The sequence below is a fragment of the Leucoraja erinacea genome, unplaced genomic scaffold (assembly GCF_028641065.1).
Source record: "Leucoraja erinacea ecotype New England unplaced genomic scaffold, Leri_hhj_1 Leri_79S, whole genome shotgun sequence".
In the NCBI taxonomy this organism is placed as follows: domain Eukaryota; kingdom Metazoa; phylum Chordata; class Chondrichthyes; order Rajiformes; family Rajidae; genus Leucoraja; species Leucoraja erinaceus.
In genome coordinates this window covers 322,994-341,144 of record NW_026576729.1, presented here as the reverse complement: position 1 = coordinate 341,144, position 18,151 = coordinate 322,994, and the positions used below count along the sequence as shown (strand labels likewise).

The 18,151-nt window shown below is 45.8% G+C and overlaps 1 protein-coding gene across 1 annotated transcript in view; it reads left to right on the top strand.

Annotated features, from left to right (window-relative positions):
• Positions 1-14,830, top strand: part of LOC129694792 (disintegrin and metalloproteinase domain-containing protein 12-like) — a 142,698-nt gene extending 127,868 nt beyond the window's left edge. The window contains exon 22 of the mRNA XM_055631553.1: positions 14,594-14,830. Coding sequence (XP_055487528.1) covers positions 14,594-14,742 — 149 coding nt within the window. The 3' untranslated portion in view covers positions 14,743-14,830. The remainder of the gene's footprint in view (positions 1-14,593) is intronic.
• The last annotated feature ends 3,321 nt before the right edge of the window (positions 14,831-18,151 follow it).

The following is an 18,151-nucleotide window of genomic DNA, read 5'->3' as shown; positions in this document are numbered from 1 at the left end:
TTCTATCCATTGAACTATCTGTCCTTGGATCCAATGCAATCCAAGTTTCCAGAGCTGCCTACCATGTGGAACTTTGTTGGATGCTTTGCTGAAAAGTCTATCATACCATTGGTCTTATCCCAATTGAGTATTTTAACATGTGGGCCCTATTTGACCCGATCCATAACTAACTTAAACCTAATCGAACTGTGGTCACTGGTCCCAAATGGCTCCTCCACGAACACATCATTCACTTGCCCTTCCCAGTTTTCCCAAGGCTAGGTCAGGTCTTGCTCTCTCACATGTGGGGGGCTCTATATATTGCTGTAGAAACTTCTCCTCAACACCTTTGAGAAATTGCACTCCATCTAAACCCTTCACGCCATGATTTTTCCAGTATATTGGGAAAGTTAAAATCCCCTACTACAGCAACCTTATTTGACATGCAGCTGTCTAACCTCCTGGCATATTGTCTATTGAGATCCCCTCTCATCCTTCTTAACTCGAAAGTACAAGCCCAGCTGCTGTACACTCCAGGTGTGGTTTCACTGGGGCCCTGTACAACTGCAGAAGGACCTCTTTGCTCCTATATTCAACTCCTCTTGTTATGAAGGCCAACATGCCATTAGCTTTCTTCACTGCCTGCTGTACCTGCATGCTTACTTTCAGTGACTGATGAACAAGGACACCCAGATCCTGTCGTACTTCCCTTTTTGCCAACCTGACACCATTCAGATAATAATCTGCCTTCCTGTTCTTGCCACCAAAGTGGATAACCTCACATTTATCCACATTAAACTTCATCTGCCCACTCACCCAACCTGTCCAAGTCTCCCTGCATCCTCATAGCATCCTCCTCGCAGTTCACATTGCCACCCAGCTTTGTGTCATCTGCAAATTTGCTAATGTTACTTTGAATCCCTTCATCTAAATAATTAATGTATATTGTAACTAGCTGTGGTCTCAGCACAAGCCTTGCGGTACCCCACTAGTCACTGAGTGTCATTCTGAAAGGGACCCGTCAATCCCTACTCTTTCTTTCCTGTCTGCCAACCACTTCTCTATCCATGTCAACACTCCACCCCCAATACCATGCGCTCTAATTTTGCCCACTAATCCTCTATGTGGGAACTTATTAAAGGCTTTCTGAAAGTCCAAGTACACTACATCCACTGGTTCTCCCTTGTCCATTTTTCTAGTTACATCCTCAAAAAACTCCAGATTAGTCAAACATGATTTCCTCTTCGTAAATCCATGCTGACTCGGCCCGATCCTGTTACTGCTTTCCAAATGTGCCGCTATTTCATCTTTTATAATTGACTAGCATTTTCCCCACCACCGATGTCAGGCTAACTGGTCTATAATTCAGTTTTCTCTTGTCCGACTTTCTTAAAAATTGGGATAACATTAGCTACCCTCCAATTCACATGAACTGATCCTGAATCTACAGAACATTGGAAAATGATCCAATGCATCCACGATTTCTAGAGCCACTTCCTTAAGTACCCTGGATGCACACCATCAGGCCCTGGGGATTTATCAGCCTTCAGTCCCATCAGTCTACCCAACACCATTTCCTGCCTAGTGTGGATTTCCTTCAGTTCTTCTGCCATCCCATCTCATTTCAATGAGATTTATAAATAAATGTATCCACAAATATGTCAGCAGCAGGCCACATGGTACTGCAGGTGGCCCAAATCCACAAATGTGTCTATTTAAATTATTGACTCCATAGAGCGATTGCACGGTAGGTCAAAAGGTCAAAGTGGGTGACCCACAGAGTCACTCAAGCATTCTGGAGGACAAGCAAGCCTCCGGCATACACTCGTCACACATTTAACACGTACGTTCTTACCTGGAAAATACCGTCAATGTGGTTGGCAGACATTTGAAAAGCGTGTGGCAGTGATTATAGATTGCTTCGAAGTATTTTGTAATAGACCTATGAGCTTGGAGTCGTGCGCCCAGACTTGGTCGAACTACAAACACCATAACTCCATTAAATATTTGATAGGTGTAACACCATGTGAGTCATTTCATTTTTATCTGCGGCATGGTGGGGGGGGGAGGGGCGCTGATGCACAGATAAAAATAACCACACGTTCATCTAACTTTTTTGACCATTTTAGTTGTCATTCAATTCAATTCAATTCAATTCAACTTTAATGTCATCGCACAAATACAAGTATGAGTACAACGAAAGGCAGTTTTGCGTCAGTCCGTAGTAGTTGTGCATAAAGATATTAAAAAAAAATAGAAAGAGAGAAGATACAGAATAATCAAAAAATACAGAATAATTAAACAATGGGGACGGAGGGGCCGGAGAAATCTATCGGCGGGACTCCGAGTTCAGCAATGTAATTGTATTATTGTAGAAGCTGTTCCTCATCCTACTAGTACGTGACCTGAGTACTGCCTCCCTGATGGGAGGAGGGCAAACAGTCCATGGTTGGGGTGTGAGGGGTCTTTGATGATCTTCCCAGCCCGTCTCAGACACCGTCTCAGTTATTTTAGCTGATCGCGGTTTTGACATCAAAGGTGATGCCGGATTTTATGGTTGTGAAGCAGAAATTCCTGCATTTACACGAGGGAAAGCACAACTATCTGCGCTGGATGTGGGAAAAACTCGTGAAACTGCACATTTACGCATTCATGTGGAGCGTGTGATTGGTGCTGTCAGGCAATAATGCCTGATTCTAAGTCACACTGTACCACTGGAGTACATGATAACTGTAAACACGAGCCAAAGACATTGTGTGATTTAAACACATCTTTAATGAGCACTTTGCAGCATTTAGGACAACAGGTTATCAATACATCCTGGCTGCTTGAACTGAAGTGCCGGAAATGGGGTGTTAGTATAAGTGTTATGGAGGGGTGGAGTTAGTGGTGCTGGCTTGTGTGTGATTGGCTCACATGCACCATCAATCTACATTCTTCCCCCTTGGGATTAAGTGTGGAAAGGGCACCCATGCCATGGAGTTAAACATACTCACCATATCTGTCTGGTGGTCTGCTAACACGGTCCGAGTGCGTGCGGACCCTACCCTCCCCTCCCTCTCCTGAAAGATGGGACGGATTTCCAGGAGGCGAGAAAGGTGCGGGAGAGGCTTGCGGGGACCGAAAGGGGAAACATGCGGTAGGTGAGACCCCGTGGTTAATGGAGACCGAGGGACGAGGAGGGGTGTAAGGCATGCGGGGACGGGTAGGAGACATCGCAGAAGGCAACTGGAACTGGAGTGGCGGAGCATAGGGACCAGCAGGCGGTGGGCGGGGCTCCCTCACAGCAAGCAGGTGTTGTCGACTTCTCCGGTAAACCGCTCCCTCACAGTCCACCATGTAGGAGCGTGGCTCGTTAGTTGGGCTGACAACAGTGCCCAGATGGGAATGTCCAGTCGAAGTTCGTAAACGGACGACCTGGCCCCGCAGTAAAGGCTCGAGTGGTCTGCTGGAGCTGTCGTATGATCGTTTCTGGATGTTTTGCCTCTCTTGGAGACGTCTCTGGATAGTGGTAGGCTCCAACGCATGAGGAACCAGCTGCTGGTGTGCGGTGGGGACTGGAGACCTCGTCAATCTCGACATCAGGCGCTGTGCCGACAATCTCAGGGTACCGTCCCTGGCAATGTTTCTGTGATTCAGGAGCTCGAGGTAGACGTCCGACTTTGAAATGCGTGCCCGCTCCAGCAAGTGCTTGGCACTTCTGACAGCACGTTCAGCGCGTCCATTACTCTGTGGATACTCGAGACTGCTCGTGACGTGCTGGAAGTTACATCGGTCTGCGAAAAGCTGGAACATGTGGCTGGTGAACTGCCGACCATTGTCAGTTCTCAGGCAAACAGGAATGCCATAGGCGGAGAAGTGTCCCTTCAGCTTCTTGATGACCATCTCAGACGTGAGGGAGGTCAGTTCGTCAAGTTCAAAACAGGTAGAAAAGGAATCGACCAGAATGAGGTAGTGCTTTCCGCACCATTCGAAAATGTCTGCCACCAGCGACATCCAGGGCAGTGCTGGTGGTGGTTGTTGCAGAAGGGGCTGCCGCTGCTGATGAGGCGCAAGGTTGTTGCAAGTGGTGCAGGAGGCTATGCGGTCCCGAATGTACTCGGCCATCCCCGGCCAGTAGAACAGACCACGAGCGCATGCCAGTGTGGAATCGGCCCCTGGGCGACCGCTGTGTGCTTCTTTGCAGTGACGAGGGTATCACCACCTTGTGACCCTTAACCACAACACCATCCTGTACCACCAGTTCATCATGTACCAAGACGTATGGCTGTACCTCTGTAGGCATGTCGGATCGTTTGTCAGGCCAGCCTGTTTTGATGAAAGAGGAGAGGGTTTGAAGCATATCGTCAGTTGCTTACTGGGGACGAGGTCGCAGTTGCTTACTGGGGACGAGGTTGACACCGAGGTCCATGAAATCCTCCTGTTCATGGGGGTGTTGTTCGCAAGATGCCCGAGGTGCACGGGAGAGAGTGTCAGCAACGTGCATGTCCTTACCCTTCTTGTAGGTAATGGTGAAGTCGTACCGCTGCAGCTGCAGCATCATGCGCTGCAAGCGAGCTGGCGCGGCATGGATGGGCTTGTTCAGGATTGTCACCAGCAGTTGGTGGTCCATCTCAACCGTGAATGTGCTGCCAAGGACGAAATCACGGAATTTGGTGCAGGCAAAAACGACAGCCAGCAGTTCCTTTTCGATTTGCACATAGTGCTGCTCCATGTCGGTCATGGTGCGAGAGGCATACGCGACAGGTAGTAGGGTGCCATCAGCAGATGGTTGCAAGCAGGCTGCGTCGAGCCCAAATTTCGAGGCATTGCATGTGATCGTCACCGGACGTTTCAAGTCGAAAAAAGTCAGGGTCGGTGCACTGGTCAGTTTGGATTTTAAAACATCAAAGGCAACCTGATGTTGCGGGAACCATGACCATGCAGTGTCCTTTTTGGTCAGCTGCCGCAGTGTGGAGCATAACTCGCTGAGGTTTGGTATGAACTTTCCGAGATAGTTTACCATGCCCAGAAAACATTGCAGGCCTTTCACATCTGTGGGGGCAGGCATCTCTGTGATGGCAGCAGATTTCTTCGAATCGGGTTTAAGGCCATCAGGAGTAAAGATGTGGCCAAAACCGCTGGAACCCGGAACTTACACTTGTCAGGATTGAGCTTGAGGTTGATCTTGCGAGCTTCTTGTCCAGCGGGATCTGCCAGAAAGAGTTCTTTGCATCAAGGACAGAAAATAGGGTGGCCATTCTGACCTTTGCCGCAACATCTTCGACAGTCTTCATGGGATGGTGTGGGCGCTTAATGGCAGTGTTCAGGTCTTTCGGGTTGATGTACAGACGGATTTCGTTCTTTCCCTTCTTGAATGTGGCAATCATGGTCGAGACCCAGTCGGTGGGGTCGCTGACTGCTTCAATTATGCCTGTGGAGGCCATGTCCTTCAGCATAGAGTGAACCCTGTCAGTCATGGCAAATGACAATCGGTGCGGGGTTCGGATGACCGGCGTCACATTGGGGTCACTAATAATCTTGTAGGTTACAGGCAACTTGCCTAGGTTGTTGAAACTTGTCGAAAAGATCAGGGAATTCACTCAGCGGGTCAAACAAAATTTGCAGTTTTGTCAAAGGAAATCAGCCCCAGCTGACAGGCATGATTGCCAAGCAGGGTGGCTGAATCAAAGTTCAGGATATAAAAGGTTAAATCCCTCGTGGATCTTTTCAGTACACATTTCAAGTTGGTTTTGCCCAGAGGAACCAATATCTCCCCTCCAAAAGCATGTAGAGTGGATTTGACCTTGATAAGAGGCTCGTTAGTTCTAATCTTGTTTGTTCGCTGCCTAGTGAGGTCCGTCTCATTGATGGTTTTTGTTTCATGCGATCCATCTATGGGGTCGATGAATTCAGCAGTTCTGCACGCGTGCACAACTTCGTCCAGCGTCAAATCTGCCCGTCTCAGAAGCTGTGATCTGAGCTTTAAATCACTCATTCCATTCACTAAAATGTCCCTCGTTAGCTGATCAGTTAGCTGATCAATCAGTATGAGCTCGAACCTCCCACGCTGGGCTAGGTACATCAACTCAGAAATAAACAAGTCTACCCGTTCGCCAGGGTAGCATCTGGACCCGCAAGGTTGTGCAGGAGGGAAGCCTTGACAGCATCTGGTTCATTTTGGTGTTCATGTAGTGCTGGTAATCAAGTTCAAATCCGCATCAAAGATAAGAGGGTCAGGCTTTCGACAAGAGGAGGTCATCGTAAAGTAAAACAAAACTCACCAAATAATAAAAATAAAAAAACCGTTATCCAGAAAATGAAGGTCAGACCACTTCTGACATCATGTAAACATGAGCCAAAGTCATTGTGTGATTTAAACACATCTTTAATGAGCACTTTGCAGCATTTAGGACAACAGGTTATCAAAACATCCTGGCTGCTCGAACTGAAGTGCCGGAAATGGGGCGTTAGTATAAGTGTTATGGAGGGGTGGAGTTAGTGGTGCTGGCTTGTGTGTGATTGGCTCACATGCACCATCAATCTACAATAACCAACTCTGAAATTCATGTCCCCAAAACTGATGAAATTGCAAGGATCTGTTGTGCATTTTTCAATTTAAATGAATCCATAGTCTCACAGTAGGTGCAGATAGTAGAGCTTTCGTATGGGACATATACGAACAATCAACTCTTACAAAAAAGTAACTTGGCTCATCAGCATTTATCATGAATGAAATTGTAAGAAATTGGCAAATCATTGAATCACAAACACATAAGTTAAAGCACACTTTGTAATTTTAAGATGATTACATGCATGTTCATTTAAAATATTTCATCATGCAATTTTGTCTTGTCTCTTTTATGAGTTCACTGCAAGGCCTGGAAAAAAACATCTCAATTTGCCTCGACAATGTTGACATCAATAAGCACACTTGAAAGAAAGAATTTTTTACTCCCATTTTTCATGGAAAGAACAGTTATTTTTATATCAATTGAGTTTGTCATTTGGTTTTCACACACACTTGAAAGAAAGTAGTCTCCCTCAACAGCACACACTTGATGTACCTTTGGCATTGTGTTTATACTTCAAAGAAAGCACCATTAATCTGCCAATACAATAAAAGCACACATACATGTATAATTTACTTAAGCATACTTCAAAGAAAACACCATATTTTCTTTGTCAGCACACTAAAATCAAAGAAAGCATCTTTTTTTTTTAAATTAAAGAGAGCACACTCAAATTACTTTGGTATCTCAACGGCTGATGGGACCAAAGATAGTCCCGCTGTACTGGCCGCCATAGTAATCAATACACTTGTGTTTGCCTCCAGTACACCGCTTGTCCTCCAGAAGGCGTTGCGTGGCAACAGTGCAGGTCACGTGTCACAGCTGTGTTTTCAGACGCAAGTGAAGTGGTACTGTTTCATATCTCAGACTGGAATATGATAACAATGAAGTACATGTTGCATTCATAATGGGAAAACCCTGAGTGGCAGCATTAAAACAAATGATAATTCCCAGAATGGAGCTAACAGCCGCAGTCCTAGCTGTCAGAGTTGACACAATGCTGCGGAAAGAAGTACAACTTCAGCTGGAGAAATCCATCTTCTGGACCGATAGCACAACAGTGCTTAAGTACATCAACAACGAAACCAAACGCTTCCAAACATTTGTAGCAAACAGGGTCTCTTTTGTAAGGGATGCTACTGATGTATTACAATGGAGATATGTTGGCACAAAGGAAAATCCTGCAGATGAAGCCTCTAGAGGACTAACAGCAGACCACTTCTTAAGCTGTAAGAGATGGATCAAGGGACCAGAATTTCTCTGTAAGCCAGACATAGAATGGTCAAAGCTTAATTTGAAATCTGCAATCTTTGCTAATGATCCAGAAATAAAGCAAGACATCACAACAAATGTCATTGTCAATGATCCACTGAGTCCAACAAACTCTCTGATTACCTATTTCTCATCATTGAGGAATCTGAAGACTTCTGTAGCTTGGCTTCTTAAAGTAAGAACAACACTCTTGCAGTTGATTCGAAAGAGAAAGGAGATTCAGACTTGAGTAGCTTTGATAAAGATCCTGGCAAACTAAAGGAAAAGGTTGGTAGAGATGAAAGTCTTTAAAGCATCACTCTGCATACAGTGTTTATATCCTGAAGATCTTCTCCAAGCAGAAAACACAGTTATCTCTTTCAGTCAAGGGCACAAATTCAAAGAAGAACTATCAGTGCTAGAAGCTGGTAAAAAAAAAAGGTGTTAAAAGAAGCAGTCATTTGTACAAGCTAGATCCGATACTGGATGATGGACTTCTGAGAGTAGGCGATCGCCTGAATAGACTAGCGATGCCTGAAGAGGACAAACATCCTATTATTCTCTCGAAGGACCTTCACATATCAACGCAACCGTTACGATATATCCATGAACAGCACGGAAATGGAGGAAGAAATAATATGCTGTCGCTACTTCGGAAAAGATACAGGATTATCAAAGCTAACTCTGCTGCAAGAAAGGTCATAACAGTCTGTGTTGTGTGTAGACGACAGCGGGGAACAGTTAGAGAACAATAAATGGCAGACTTGCCCCTGGAGAGGATTCTACCTGATAAACCTCCATTTACACATGTAGGAGTAGACTACTTCGGTCTTATAGAGATCAAGAGAGGACAAATTTAAGAGGTATGGGGTAATCTTCACCTGCCTGGCAAGCAGGGCAGTACATCATGAAGTTGAATCTACACTTGACACAGACTCCTGCATCATTGGCTATATTTAAGAGGGAGTTAGATGTGGCCCTTGTGGCTAAAGTGATCAGGGGGTATGGAGAGAAGGCAGGTACCGCATACTGAGTTGGATGATCAGCCATGATCAGATTGAATGGCGGTGCAGGTTCGAAGGGCCGAATGGCCTACTCCTGCACCTATTCTCTATGTATCCATGCATTGCAAAGATTAATCAGTCAACGAGGTCAAGTTTCATCTTTATGATCAGACAATGGCACAAATTTTATCTGAGCAGAAAGATAATTGAGAGAAGCACTCGATGACTTGAATCAAAGATGATGATGGGTGGTGCCATGAGCCGGCAGCCTCGCCAGCAGCTGTTCGTCCTTTCCACTTTTTTTTTGTTTTTAGTATGTCCAAAAGCGTGTTTTAGTAAGTAAGTAAAGTATCCTTTATTGTCATTCAGGCCTTCCGGTCTGAACGAAATTTCGTGCCTTGCACTCATACATATAATAAAATAACAAAAACACACAATAAACACGAATTTAACATCCACCACAGTGAGTTCACCAGGCACCTCCTCACTGTGATGGAAGGCAAAAGTCTTAAAGTCTTTGTCTCTTCCCTCCTTGCTCTCCCTCTGCGCTGAGGCGATCCAGGCTTCCGACGTTGTGACCCCGCCGGGTGATGGTCAGTAAGTCAGTCCCGCGGCTGAATGCGAGCTCCGCGAACGGGCCGGTTCAAACTCCGCGGCCCGGAGTGGTCGAAGCTGCCGCCCTCCAGTCCAGCGGACGTAGCTGTTGTTGCGGGAAAAACAGGTCACCAACCGCAACAGCCCCGAAGTCGGGCCGCTGCTGCCAGAACGCCGCCAGAACGCCGCCACAGCCCTGAAGTCGGGCCGCCGCAACCAGAACGCCCCCCCACCCCCGAAGGCGGGCCGCCGCCAGAACGCCATCCCAGCCCCGAATTCGGGACGCCGCCACAGCCCTGAAGTCGGGCCGCCGCAACCAGAACGCCGCACCAGCCCCTAAGTCGGGCCGCCGCAACCGGAACACCGCCACAGCCCCAAAGTAGGACCGCCACCGCAACGCCGCCACAGCCCGGAAGACGGCCAGCCTCGCTCTGGTAAGTCCTGGCTGGCTCTGCCTCCGGAGCATCGAGGTCTGTCCCATTTGGAGGCTGCCAGCTCCGCCATTAGGCCTCAGCGCAGACGGAGATGGGGGGGATACGACAAGAAAAGGTTACATTCCCCCGAAGGAATACACTAAAACAAGTTTCTCCCCCCCCCCCCCCCCCCACACACACACACACACACACACACACACACACACACATACACAACCTAATAACTAAAATTAACTAACTAAAACAGAACAAGAAAAAAAAAGACGGACTGCAGGCGAGCCACAGCTGCAAAGGCAGCGCCGCCACTTCCGGTGTGTTTAAGTGTGTTTAAGTGTGATGGGGCAGGAATTGGAGGGAAAACTTTTTTGTCACTTACCTTGGTGAAATTAGACTTTTCTCCTCGTTGCATTTCACCCTCCCTCGCGGCCTAACAGCTTTTATTGGTGCGACCTCGCCCGGAGTCGGGGCCTAGAGCTTCAGCAGCAGGCGCAGCGCGGACTTTCCATCGCGGAGCCAGAAGAATTGCTCCAATCGCTGGCCCGCAGACTATAACATCCTGAAGCCGCGGTCTGCGGAGCTTCTAGCCGCAGGCGCGGCATGCACTTTCCATCGCGGAGTTTGGGATCCCTTGCCGTGGATCACTTGCAAATACCTCTGACCGCCGGCCTGCAACATCGTGAAGCCTCGGTCTCCGGTAGGAAGTGGCCGATTTGGGACCTCCAAGCCACAGAGTGTCTATCCATCCCCACGTCGGAGTTTCAAGCATCCCGACGAGAGGGCCTGTACATCGGACCACCGTAGAGGCGACTGCGGAGGGTTCATGGCCCCGACCACGAATGAACAAAGGAGGAGGACTAACTGAACGTTATTGCCTTCCACCACAGTGAAGAATGTTGATTCCACTGTGGTGGATGTTCATGTTGTATTCTATTGTATATTGTGCTCTTTTTAATTGTATGGCTGCATGGTGTCAAATTCCACTATACCTTAATTGGTGCATGTGGAAATAAATGTGAACTTGAACTTGAACTTGCAGGGTGACTTGGACAGGCTGGAGGGTGTGGGCAGATGCATGGCAGATGAAGTTTAATGCGGAGAAATGTGAGGTTATCCACTTTGGTAGCAAAAACAGGAAGGCAGATTACTATCTAAATGGTGTTGAGTTGGGAAAAGGGGACGTACAACGGGATCTGGGGGTCCTTGTTCATCAGTCTATGAAAGTAAGCATGCAGGTACAGCAGGCAGTGAAGAAAGCGAATGGCATGAAGGCCTTTATAACAAGAGGTGTCGAGTATAGGAGCAAAGAGGTTGCAGTTGTATAGAGCCCCAGTGAGACCACACCTGGAGTATTGTGTGCAGTTTTTGCCCCCTAATTTGAGGAAGGACATTCTTGCTATTGAGGGAGTGCAGCGTAGGTTTACAAGGTTAATTCCCGGAATGGCGGAACTGTCATTTGCTGAGAGAATGGAGCGGCTGGCCTTGTATACTCTGGAGTTTAGAAGGATGAGAGGGTATCTTATTGAAACATGTTGGTTTGGACACGCTAGAGGTAGGAAACATGTTCCCGATGTTGGGGGAGTCCAGAACCAGGGACCACAGTTTAAGAATAAGGGATAAGCCATTTAAAACGGAGACGAGGAAACACTTTTTGTCACAGAGAGTTGTGAGTCTGTGAAATTCTCTGCCTCAGAGGGCGGTGGAGGCTGGTTCTCTGGATATTTTCAAGAGAGAGCAAGATAGGGCTCTTAAAGATTGCAGAGTCAGGGGATATGAGGAAAAGGCAGGAATGGGGTACTGATTGGGGATGATCAGCCATGATCACATTGAATGGCGGTGCTGGCTCCAAGGGCCGAATGGCCTACTCCTGCACCTATTGTCTATTGAAGTTGGCGATCCAGAATGCCATGCTTCAGCAAGGGATAAAGGGGTACTTTAACCCCCCAGCAGGATCCCATTGTTTGGGAACGATTGATCCGCATGGTTCGAAATGTGCTGCGCTCTGTTCTTAAACAATAGTCTTCATCCTACCATAGTTACTGAACCAGACGTAACTAAATTTAAGGTAGCTCCACTTCTCCAAGGATACTTTTTTGCTCAAGTCCACCCTCCGCAACCTCCAGTTTAAATTCCATTTGGAATATTTTGGAGGAGCAAGAACCAAGGACAAGTTCTGGACGATGAAGGATTGCAAATTTATTCTGTGAAGTTGAAGCAATTTTAAATGATCGACCCAATGCCAAGAATTCTGATGAGCCAATGGACCTGGAGGCACTTACACCAAACCATCTCCTTCTGTTGAAGACTAAGCCAATACTACCACCTGGTAGTATTGTGAAGGAAGACTTGTACATTAAATGCAGATGGAGACAGGTACAATATATGGCAGATCTCTTTTGGAAACGGTGGACACAAGAATACTTGCCTCTAATCCAAGAACGACAACGGTGATCAAGGGAAGGAGAAACTTTATTCCAGGTGACATCGTTGTGGTGGTTGATTCCTCTGCATCACGAGGCTGCTGGCTAATGGGCAGAATATTCTAGATCATACCAGATGCGGACAGTACAATTTCAGACTAAGAGCAACATCCTGGAAAGACCGATAACAAAGATGTCTGCTACAAAAGCCAAAGAAGAAGGAAGAGAAGAAGATTGAAGAATCACCAAAGACGATTAAATGCCAACACATATTACATACTATTGTTTTTGATAATATGTAAAGCTTTTATAGCTCCTTTTAATGTTTATTGGTAATTGTTTAGTTATATATGCAGAACAATTAGAGGTCGGTGTGTAGGAGCCACTCATGCTTAACCTAGTTACTCTTGGCATATTATACTATTTTGTCTAGATATGTTTAGCAGTATTATTTTGAATCCTGTATTTGATACATAGATGGGTGTTACATATATCAGAGTTGGACAGGGTGGAGAGAACACAGTTCTCACCAGATAGTACGAACGGAAAGCTACAATTTGTATAAGAATAAAGAGGATCTGGTATGTTCATCTTTTTGTCTGTACAACTACTTCAATTAAGTTGGTAATTACAACTGGAAGATCCGTTCTTTTCATCTGCGTAAGATCACTCCCACTTAAGAACCTGTCCTACTTTCACGAACTAATTCACGACTTTTTTACTCGTGGACATTTGTCATCATGTTGAAAAAATGCCCCGACCTACTTGATGCCACGAGTACCTACGACTAACATCACGACCTGCTACGAACTACCTACGTCCTTGTGACGATCATGCTGCGAGTATGAGTCAAGGGCAAACTCGGCAGAGGTCATGAATTAGGTCGTGAAAGTGGGACAGGCCCATTACCCGTGTAGTAATGGCAACGGAAAATTGGACATTGAAAATTTTGAAATTGCCATTACAAGTCCATTCAGCCTATTGATCACTCAAGTATTGATCATCGGCCAGCTCAAGTATTAATCATCATGTGTACGATAGCATTACCCCTACACACAAATGGATAATTCACAGAAGCAAATTAATCTACAAACCTATACACAAAGTGTGGGAAACGAGAGAAACCAGCACACCCGGAGAAAACCCACGCAGCTGACAGGTTCAGAGAACAATGTAATCTGAGTGTGCGGTGCTGTAAGGCAGCAACTCTACCACAACACCAGTGATCCTCCAGCATATATGGTGTTTGTGTGCATCAACGATACTAGAGGAGCAAGATAGACCACTAGGCGAAAAAGCCGTAGTTGGTCATGGGCGTCATGGGTCATTTTGTTCGCGCCATCTTGGGAATCAAATATATGATTTTGTTTAAATAGGCTTCTGTCATGGCGTCCACATCTACACGCTGTTCTGCTATAAAGTGCTCGACCGGACCTGTCTTTCTTCAGATTCCCCACTAAAGACAAAAGGTAAGAAAAAAAATTATAACTTTGTCTTGAGGCCGATCTCTTCCTATAGCTCAGATCGCAGAGCCGGGGGTCGCCAGGTGAAGAGCTCCGATCGCTGGCCCACGGACTATAACATTCTGAAGCCACGGTGTGCAGAGCTTCTAGTCTTTTGGGCAGCGTGCACTTTCCCTCGCAGAGTCTGGGTTTGCTCGCCGGTAAAGAGCTCTGACCGCCAGCCCATAACATCGTGAAGCCCCGGTCTCTGGTAGGAGGTGGCCTATTCGGGACCTCCAAGCCGCGGAGATCCCAAGTCAGCTTGTGTTAAAGCTGGTATGAAATTGTATTTAAAATACAGGATAAATGGTGTTAAATATACATAATGTATACGGATCAGTGGTGTTTAAAATACATGATAAATGGTGTTGTAGGGAACAACGACATGCCACGAGGAGCACACATTAAAGCCTTAATTTCCTTCCCAATGTATGATGACTAACATATACTATTCTTATGATCCCGACAATGTATTATATTATATAAGACATCATTTTTTGGTACATGAGCAAGTAATTAGAAAGTCTTCTTTTATAGATCTAGACTTACCACAATAATAAAGATACTTTTGATTTTCCAGCATCTGCAGTGCCTTCTTAAACAATAATAAAGGTATCAATTTTTACACTGCTGTACATTTTTGGTTTTGTTCTTGTTGCAAGGCATGCATAGTATTGTAAGCTCTTCTACATTGAAGATAAATTGACCTATTAGAGGAAAAATGCATGTTCAATATACATGTCTTTCCCCACCCCTGAAAACAATTGCATTTAAGTGACATATCATCCATTCTTTGGTTATGCAGTTATAATCAGATTTGTTCTTAAGTTAATTCTATACGATATTTTACTGTAATTTCAGATGTCAACAGTGGGTCCAGAATACTCGTTGATAAGATCTCCTGCACTGAACTACGGAGTACTTGTCAAGAAACTGCCGTCTTTGTTCTGAACACCCTGTACATCTCACACAAAAAACAATGTAAATTATGTAAATCTTACCATAAATGACAGAAATAAAAAGTGTTATCCTTGTTTATGAATTTTGATGTAGAATTATTTTAAATTGAGTGGATTGATGCAATATGCTGCTAACCCACAGATGTGTAGTTATGAGATATTCACTTTTAAAAACTCACTCAGAGCTCGGGTGGCTGTGAGCAGCCGCCGGGACCGGACTGCGGAAATGCAGCTAGACCCGGGGCTCGCAGGTGACCTGGGAACTGCAGCTAGTCCCGGAGGGTCCTGGCCCCCATGCAAAAAAGGCTGCAGATCCCTGGACTAAACCAAACCCTCGATCCTGTCCCGCCATCCTTTATTCAAAATCTGGCAACTCAAATGGTGGTGCGTCTTCATTGCCAGTAAATACAGTAACTCATTTCCCTCAAATATATGTTAGATTTTCCTCAAATATATGTTAAATTAAAAACTGAACTATGGTAGCAATGCACAGTATTAATGTCTAAAGCTCACACTTCTGCATCAATGTAGGTATGTATACACTACAGATCATTACACTAATATAGAATTAAAAAATATCTTGTGTTCATTGATATTTTATTCACAATATTAGGATTTCAGAGAGGTTGAATGAAAGAATAAAATGGTTCAACAAAATTAAGAGATCACAAGAAAGAAACTAGGGAAATATACATACGTGTGTTATATATTTATATACATATATAGAAAAACATTTTTCACAGAGAGTGGTGAATCTCTGGAACTCTCTGCCACATAAGGTAGTTGAGGCCAGTTCATTGGCTATATTTAAGAGGGAGTTAGATGTGGTCTTTGTGGCTAAAGGGTTCAGGGGGCATGGAGAGAAGGCAAGTACGGGATACTGAGTTGGATGATCAGCCATGGTCATATTGAATGGCGGTGCAGGCTCGAAGGGCCGAATGGCCTACTCCTGCACCTATTTTATATATATATATATATATTCCAGCATCACACGGGAGGGCAGGTTACCAACGCAATATTCCACCTCTCCACCAATTCCAATATTGCTCGCCAGTGGGTGGGGGTGGGGCTGTCTGTTGCGATAGTATGGGTGTTGCGGGCAGAAGGTACTGGTTTCCAGAGGGCTAGTAAAGACATTGTGCGCCAAATGGATTCTTGGGCTGGTTGCAACGATTTTAAAAGCCAAGGCGAGCCAAACAATTGGGCTGCAGCCACACCTGACAACCAAAATTCATTTTATGAACACAAACTTTACAGCCGCATCAAGGGGACTCACCGTGGAGTGCCCGTGCGTTCAGTGTTATTCGCAGCCCAGAGAGCCTCTCGCTTCCTTGGTCTGGCAAAGACTGACTGAGGCATGACAATTCTGGGTTTTATAGTCCCTCCCGCTGCCGCCAGCGGGGGCAGCAGAGAAAATGGGGAATTTTTTAAAAACATTAATAACTCTCTGATTTTTCATCGATAGGAAATATCCTTTGTTCCAGGAAGGCGGAGGGGGTCTCTGAGCGAGGTGTCCAAAAATGACGGCCGTAGGTTGCGGCGCTCTCTCGGAAATCGCACCACAGTGGGCCAAAAGCGGTCAAGATCAGACTTTTAGTAATATAGATAAATATAGGCAATATTTATGGCTTATGTTCCTTATATCTTATAGGCAAAAAAAATAAAGACAAATATAATTGCCTTTATGGCTTATGTACATCATGAGAACGGCTGTACATCATGAGTTGCTTTAAATCAAAGTTGCTTCTGATCCATGAGGAACTTTGAAATCTATTATCTCTATCTTGCCACTCACACACAGAAACACACACATACCGTTTGTTCCCCCACAACACTGATTAAACCAAAGATCAAAGGTATTTTATTAGTCACATTCACAACCGAGATGTAATGAAGTGAAATGCTTTTTGCCATTTTGCAGCACATAAAAAAAGAATACAGACAAAACACCAATGAGAATCTTAAACACAAAGAACATCCCCCCACAATGGCTCCCACCATGAGGGAAGGCACAAAGTCCAGTCCCCAACCCCAGTTCACCCATAGTCGGGCCTCTACGGAGGCCCGATGTTCCTGGCCGTTCTCGCCAGGTGGTGGTGCTCCGGCGTCGGGAGAGTCCTCACAGCGGCATGGGAACCCTGGAATGGCCGCCTCCGTACTGGAGGCCGCGGCTTCCGAAGCAGACAAGGCCGCGCCAGATGGAGCTCCACAACTGGCGATCTCGTAGCGAGATCCCAGGCTCCTGGCGTAAAGTTCGGCGCCGCCGCCCGCACCACAGTCCTGCAGCTCCGCGATGTTGTTCCCGGCGGTCTCAGCTCCAGCGCGGCGACTCAGGCAAGGCATCGCCCGCACCACGATAGCGCTGCAGCGCTGTGCCACCGCCGAAGCCGAGGTTCTGGGCGGTCCGCAACAGGAAACGCCGCTCCAGGCCCGCTGGTAGGCCGCGAGGACGGGTCGAAGCTGCAGCCCAGAGAAAAGCTGCCTCTCCGACCAGGTAGGGACCTTGAAAGGCAGTTTCCCCCTCCCCCCCCCACACAAAAAAATCTAGACCTCCAAACAAGTGCGTTCAGTGTTATTCGCCCATGCGTTCAGTGTTATTCGTAGCCCAGAGAGCCGTGACCCTCTCGCTTCCTGGGTCTGGCAAAGACTGACTGAGGCATGACAATTCCGGGTTTTATAGTCCCTCCCCCTGCCGCCAGCGGGGGCAGCAGAGAGAATGGGGATTTGTTTTAAAAAACATTAATAACTCTCTGATTTTTCATCGATAGGAAAAATCCTTTGTTCCAGGAAGGCGGAGGGGGTCTCTGAGCGAGGTGTCCAAAAATGACGGCCATAGGTTGCGGCGCTCTCTCGGAAATCACACCACAGTGGGCCAAAAGCGGTCAAGATCAGACTTTTAGTAATATAGATAAATATAGGCAATATTTATGGCTTATGTTCCTTATATCTTATAGGCAAAAAATATAAAAGCAAATATAATTGCCTTTATGGCTTATGTACATCATGAGAACGGCTCATGTACATCATGAGTTGCTTTAAATCAAAGTTGCTTCTGATCCATGAGGAACTTTGAAATCTATTATCTCTATCTTGCCACTCACACAGAAACACACTCATACCGTTCCCCCACAACACTGATTAAACCAAAGATCATAGAATGCATATGGTCCAGAGACCTTTCATTGCGCATTGTCGCTCATTTTAGAAGCAGTTTCCCTTTTTTTTTAAAGCACCTTATCAATCAATCAATCAATCAACCTTTATTGTCATCTTGCAAGCAACAGTTTTACAGTGCAAAATGAAAAGACGTTTCCCAGGGAATAGCGGAGCATCGCACATGAAATTTAAAACATTTCACACATAATAACATTAAAAACATCCTGTGCCTGATGGAACAGTATAAATAGTTAAAAGCAGGTAAAAACACAATGTTGAAATACAATAAAACCAATCATAAAAA